This window comes from Hyalella azteca, unplaced genomic scaffold (genome assembly GCF_000764305.2).
Source record: "Hyalella azteca isolate HAZT.00-mixed unplaced genomic scaffold, Hazt_2.0.2 contig6036, whole genome shotgun sequence".
In the NCBI taxonomy this organism is placed as follows: Eukaryota; Metazoa; Arthropoda; class Malacostraca; order Amphipoda; family Hyalellidae; genus Hyalella; species Hyalella azteca.
Window position 1 is genome coordinate 12,601 of NW_025936208.1, and position 7,307 is coordinate 19,907.

The 7,307-nt window shown below is 40.4% G+C and overlaps 1 protein-coding gene across 1 annotated transcript; it reads left to right on the plus strand.

The window, feature by feature from the left end:
* Nucleotides 1–346: 346 nt before the first annotated feature.
* LOC108672809 (macro domain-containing protein CT2219) lies at nucleotides 347–1,621 on the plus strand (the record flags this gene model as incomplete). Its single annotated transcript, XM_018160551.2, is given in 1 exon segment — nucleotides 347–1,621. A coding segment is annotated over 1 exon segment (837 nt). The 3' UTR covers nucleotides 1,352–1,621.
* Between the last annotated feature and the right edge of the window lie 5,686 nt (nucleotides 1,622–7,307).

Here is a 7,307-nt window from a genome sequence, read left to right on the forward strand (position 1 = left end):
GGACATGGCAGGAAAGAAGAAGAATAAAGGGAAAGCTGAATCACCTGGAGGAGCTTCCACCAAATGTAGCAATAAGAATGCTGCTGGAGAGTCTCCTCAAGAGTCAAAAGTTCCTGCAAAAATTCGTCAGAAGTCTGATAAACCAACTGCAACAGAAGAAAAAAATGATTCAACTTCTCATGAATCTGCAGCAGTCCAAGACGCAAAAATTGTTCAGAAGTCCGATAAACCAATTGCAACAATAGAAAATAGTGATTCAAATTCTCATGAATCTACAGCAGCCCAAGATGCAAAAATTGCTCAGAAGTCTGATAAACCAACTGCAACAGAAGGAAAAACTGATTCATCTCATAAATCTGCAGCAGCCCAAGACGCTAACAAGTCACTCGACCTTCCTGCTAACTTAGTAAATGATGCTGCTCCAGACGCTCGTCAAGCAGTGGAAGAAGATTCTACTGAAGCTCCTGTCATTGAACGAGCTTTATCAGATTCTTTAGCTGCAGGTGGAAGCAAAATGCAGACTCAGCCTGAAAATAAGAAAACGCCGGCAGACAAATTATCAATTTCTGACCGAACTCCTCCTCTGAAGAAGTATGCAAGTGAACCTCTTGCCCGAGATGAATCACATGCAACTTCTTTTGAAGAAGATTGGAAGAAAATAACTTCGCTTCCCCGAGTTAAGAAGCGAGAACTATACTCGTGCAGATCTTCTGTTACCTTGGAGGACATTCCTTCATGGTCAGAATATGCTGTTCAAAATTCAATTGCTGTGGAAAAGTCAGTGAAGAAATACAAACATATTCCTAAACTTCCTATGAAGTTTGCTGTGAACTCAAGTCTGAACACGAAAGTTTCTTTGTTCATTGGAGACATCACGGCCCTTGAGATTGACTGCATTGTGAATGCAGCTAACTCATCCCTGCTCGGCGGGGGAGGGGTGGACGGAGCAATCCATAGAGCTGCTGGACCAAGCCTCCTGAAGGAATGTAGGACCCTACATGGATGTCCTACAGGGGACGCTAAAATCACTTATGGATATAAGCTACCTGCTACACGGGTTATTCACACTGTTGGCCCCATAAACGGAGACCGGATGGACCTGGAAAATGCCTATCGGAGCTGCCTCAATCTGGCACGCGAACATAAGCTGAGATCCATTGCTTTCCCCTGCGTAGCCACGGGAGTCTATGGCTTCCCAAACGACAAAGCCGCTGAGGTTGTCGTTCCCCTGGTACGAAAAATACTTGAATCCAAACCCTCTGATTTCGATAGAATTATTTTCTGTTTGTTCTTGCCTATTGATATCGATGTGTATCATTACGTCATGACTCAGGTCTTCCCACTGCAGTAAACTTGGAGAATTTGCCATGAGTTTTTCGTTTCAAACAAATTGCATTTTGTTATTAAATTAAATTAATTTGAAGGTTCCACTAATTTTTCAGTTTCTTGAAGTTCACACGAGCTTAATTGTGAAGAAATATTTTTGGCATTTATCCCACGAATGAATACTACACTTCTTTTAGAATTTTCAACCGAAATAATAATTTTGGTGCCTGTTTTTACCTGATTTTTAATTATTATTCTGATTCAGTTTTAGATTTAACCTTAACTCACTTGTGTGGCAAGCTGCCACCTGCTGAGCGAGTTCCTTCTCTTATTTTTGTCAGCCGCACTCTATCTTGCTAAGTTTTATTTTATTTGCTGCTGCTGTTAATCATGTAATCTTTTTCCTGTTTTGTGTACAGAATGTCGGGAAATTTTCTTTGATTCGAATTTAGTATGAAACGAAATTATATTCAACAAATTGTCCTGGAGCTTGTTCCAGATTGGTCACAATACACGGCAACCGCACGCACTAGAGCTGCACTTGTTAACTCATCAGATGGACTCGTGAAACTTTAGAATTCCCCGCGTGTCATCCCGGCGTTATAGGGTGACGTGTTCACTGCCATGGTCGTCGTGCCATGGTCGTTCACTGCCATGGTCGTCCACTGCCATGGTCGTCCACTGCCATGGTCGTCCACTGCCATCTTAGCAATTCTGTATCGGCAGTTCGGCACGACGTGAAAAACGCTCATTATTATTCACAGACAACATGTTAATGGCGCATTGAACTGACAGTTCAATTGAGAACACCAAAGACAAGTCAATTGACCCTATCAGTGATGCATGATCACTCAACAGTTTAATGTTAATGTTATTTGTTGCTTAACTTTCCCATTGAGATGTTAGAATGATTACTAGTGTGGTCGCGGACTGTGAACGGCCTGAGTTTGGGAATGCTGGGGAAATTATTATTTTAGGCGCATTCTGCCAAATTTTTGGGTTTTGTCAAATTAGCACATCGGGTTTTTTGAAGGCATTTTTACGCAATTCTTGGCTATCAGTGTTAATCATTATTGTGCCGAATAAATAATATACCTCTTTGTTTGCACCCTCTAGAAAGTTATAATGGTACGCTATAGTGGAATTGTTATGGACTTCACTGTTAGACGTTCTCCAGTCCTACCCGAACTTGAGGTATAATCTTCTTCATTTGTGATTTACTTTGCAAAGTTAGACTATATTAGACTGTATAAACATATAAAACAGATTTTATTCTAATGTTTGCTTTATGATTATTATTTCATTTGATTGTTGTCGCTTCAATTTGCAGTAGACGTGTTATTCTGATACTGTAATAAACCATTATAGTTTCGATGCCTTGTCTTTCCCTGAACCTGGACATACTGGGTAAAGTAGCGATATCAATTTTACTTCAGTACTCGATGTTCATAACTTCGTCGTAATTATTGTAGGTATCAATTGCGAGACAGTCAATTGGAATTTATGAAAAAATCCTGTAGTGCCTCATGGCGACATCATCGCGTCGAGGATGGCGTAGGGTAAGAATATGACGAAGACTAAACAAGATGGCCTAACCTGTTAGACCAGTGGTTCCCAAACTTTCTTGATATGTAGTTCGTTGCAATTTTAAAAGAGAAAGGGGTTGAAGACGAATGTGTATTTCACAAATAGAACCCCATATAGTAAACCAATATATTTTTTAGCAGTTTTAACTGTTACAGCACTGGAAGCAAAGGACGTCTCGGACAAATGTCCCGTCGGCCGGTCTCGCGCCCAATCTCCAGATTCAATTATCATAAAATATCTCCCAAACTAATGAACGCAGCTCGATGAAACTTGGAAAATGTATTCATTAGGACCTAAGGGTGATTCATAATAATACGGTGACTATCCACCGTATTATTATGAATTTATGTTCAGCTCATGAAATTTTTTTAAATTTCACCTTCATTCGGGAGTTATATGGTGATACGGGCCGAAATTCGCAGTGATCAAAGAATTTCTTCCGAACTACCTGACCAGATTCGAACGAAATTTTGAATATACATTCCTAACTACCAAACTGAGATTTTCAGCTTTTAAAATTTTTTTCGAATAAGCCTTCGTTTGCGAGTTTTTTTTTTTTTCATTTCGCTGTAATTCGTGATTTCACACTTCTTTATTCGGCCCGTATCGCCGGGTAATCTGTCGTTTAAATTCGCGGTGATCAAGAAATTACTTCTAAACTACTGATTTGAACGAAACTTTGTATATAAAAACTTAATCTCCCAACGTTGATGTTGAGCTCATGACAATTTATTTTCTATTTTGCCTTCGTTCCCGAGTTATACGGATGTAAGGAGAAACGACCGACCGGTTTAACCATGAGCCGTGTAACTCGCAATCGAAGGCAAAATTGAAAAAATGTCACGAGCTTAACATTGCCATTGCTGAGGATAGGTATATACAGTGGCGGAGATGGCTATATGACCACCCGTTTTTTTTAATATTTTTTCTTGCATAGAAAAATACCGGATTCTAATTATACAAGGCTAAACTAAGTTTAAAAACGGTTCCAACGCTATACGGAAAAAATCATTTTCTCAAAATATATGCGAAGAAATGCAGAAAATTTAGAAAAACCTAGGTGGAAATGGTTATAATATCAAAATGGGCTTTACATCAATTTATTATCTTTTTTTGTAATATTTTCACGTTAAAAAGTACAGCAAAATTGAATATCCTGATTTTCGCCCTTTAGGGTACTTCTGGTGTAGTTCGGTGTCCTAATTTATATATTTTCGAAGTAGAAAAGATGCCAAAAGGGACAAGACTGCAGAAAAAAACTGCGCTGCAACTTCTCCACGCGATAAAATTTATTCTCGCTTCGAATCACCGACATGTGGATCGTTTGTGGATCCCATACATTCGTTTTAATAGGCAATATTGTATGATTTGAATCCAGTATTTTTCTATGCAAGAAAAAAGTAGTTAGAAAAAACTGGGTGGTCGTATTGCCATTTCCGCCACTGTATATACTAAGTTTCGTTCAAATCTGTTCAGCAGTTTAAAAGAAATCTCTTGATCACTGCGAATTAAAGCACGTACTGCTGTTTAAATCACGAATGAAGGTGAAATAAAAAAAAAACTCGTGAGCAAAGGCGAAATCGAAAAAATTTTACGAGCTAAACAGATAGTTAGTAATGTATAATCGAAATATCGTTCAAATCTGTTCCTCATTGAATATGATCCCATTGTCTGCGTGGGGACCTCATTGAAGTATACAAGTATACTCATGGTCTATACAAGGTCCCCGAAGGATTACTAGAATTTGAAACAAGAACCAACACCAGGGTCCACGGCTATAAACTAAAAAACTGCGCTGCAACTTCCCCACGCGCAAACATTTCTTCTCGCTTCGAATCACCGACATGTGGAACAGCCTTCCCGATGACATCGTTGGCGCTTCAAGTATGAACGCGTTCAAGAACAGACTAGATAAAGCTATGGAAAAATATATGTTCAGATTTGAAATGCCTAGCACCATATCGAACCCGGTGGAAGTCGAGTTGCTATTTAAAACTATCGTCAGTCATGAAAAGATCCGGTCAAATGACACGATTTTAGATCTTTTGTGAACAAGGCACGAAAAGGAAAAGAATCGGCGACAGGCCACATCAGGCCTACACTTCAGCGCCGCGATCACTATGTTATGTTAATAGATTGGAAGAAATTACTTGATCGCTGTGAATTTCGGCCCGTATCGCCATATAACTCACGAAAGAAGGCGAAATTCCAAAAATTTTCACAAACTAAACATCACCGGTAGGTCCTACTGAATACGTGTACAAAGTTCCATCGTGTTACGTTCATTAATTTTGGAGATATTCCTTCCCTTTGACTTCGGACTGCCGTCCCCTACCAACCCCCTTCTTCCTCACCGCCGCCCTCCTCCAGATCTTTACACCGCCCCCAGGGGGGCGGTATCGCCCACTTTGGGAACCACTATGTTAGACTGCCAGAGAGGTCGATATTTGAAGTTTCATTTGATGTGCATCAATTAATATTTTTTACTGCGTACCAATGGATAGTTTTTTTTGCTGCGTCTCAATGGTGGGTTGCTTGCTGCGGTTCGATGTAACGTTTTGATGCGCGGCAACAAACAATTTTTATGAACGTTTTCGCTGCACTCAATGGAACGTTTTTCGCTGCACATCAATTGAATGTTATGATGAATAACAACGGTAGAAAAGAAACGTTTTTCTGTTGCGTGTCAACCTAATTTTTTCAAACCTATCCTGTATTGAACAGGAACGCTGTAAATTGATGGTTATTCCGTTGAGCTCAGAGCACCGGCTGTTTTAACTGACATGTTTGTTATTGCAGCCACCTGAGGTTTAATGCAAATCTGATTCCCTGTAGGCTGTATCTCATTACCTTCAATTGGACATGAAAATCAGCGTCGTTAATAATCTCAGTTTTTGAAGAAAACCTAACTAAGTTTTTAATCGTAGTATGTGACGTTGTACGATTATTTAGCAACATTAATTAATGCATATGTAATTGTCAGGCTGTCTACCGTAACTCCCATACTTGTGTTATCACTTACTGCGTCACTTCCGTGACGTCACTATAGCATGCCTATACGTATAAGCTCCCCGAGCAGACCTTCAGTCAGTCTTAGGCAGCCACAGGCGAGACGTAGTAAAGCCATCACCATGTAGTCCGCACGATCACGGCCAGACTCCGGCGTCGAGTAGCCTCTGTCGTTAGAGTAACCATCTAAAACCTACCTTGTGTAATAACCACCAAGCTTCCTTGTATTCCTATCTAGTTCGTAAATATATTATTAGACAACTAGCCTCTCAATCAACGTGCCGCTTATTCGGACCTTAGATACGAACCCTTGGACCCTCAACTCAAATAAACCTAAGAAGATCATCCGGTTATTAATCAATACTGAACTTTGAGATAGTTATATATTATCGGGCCAGTCAGACCAAATCACATCCTGACAATCTGGAATCCTCCGCGGCCGTGGTTTTCAGGATTGTCCCTGTTCGGGCGCCAGATTGTACTCGGGGAGCTTATATAGGCATGCTATAGTGACGTCACGGAAGTGACGCAGTAAGTGCTAACACAAGTATGGGAGTTACGGTAGACAGCCTGACAGTAATATAAGCCTCTACATTAAAGATTTTGTGATAGTAAAACATTGATCTGCTAATGAGTTGAAATTTGTTAAGCATTTGGAAGGTCAAGTTAATAAATGAGTTGAAATTTTCTAAGCATATTGAAGGTCAAGTTAATAAAGCCAATAAACGACTTGGACTGATCAGACGCTCTTTAGAGTTCCTAGATGCAGAAACGATGAAGCAGTTGTTTTTTGCTGTCGTGCGCCCGAACCTAAAGTATGGAAACGTCGTGTGGTCACCGAAACTTGAAAAGGACAAAAATTTAATAGAGAGTGTTCATAGACGTGCAACAAGGATAATTTCGGGCTTGAAATGCAAGTCCTACATGAGAAAAAAATTGAAGATTATGAAGCTTCCAATTAAGCCTCAGTTATCGACGTTTGCGTGGAGAACTCATTGAAGCATCCGAGTATTCTCATAGAATAGAATAGAAGTGTCGGCGTTGAAGAAATAGGCCCATGGCCTGTTGCCGATTTTTGAACTTTTCGTGACTTGATTCACAAGGGATCCGGCTTTGGAACCCAGATGTGTATAAGAGACAGAATCAGTCGCGTCCCACACTAGCGACGCAAGTTCATCAACAACGAACATGTATTCAGTCGCGTCCCACACTAGCGACGCAAGTTCATCAACAACGAACATGTATTCAGTCGCGTCCCACACTAGCGACGCAAGTTCATCAACAACGAACATGTATTCAGTCGCGTCCCACACTAGCGACGCAAGTTCATCAACAACGAACATGTATTCAGTCGCGTCCCACACTAGCGACGCAAGTTCATCAAC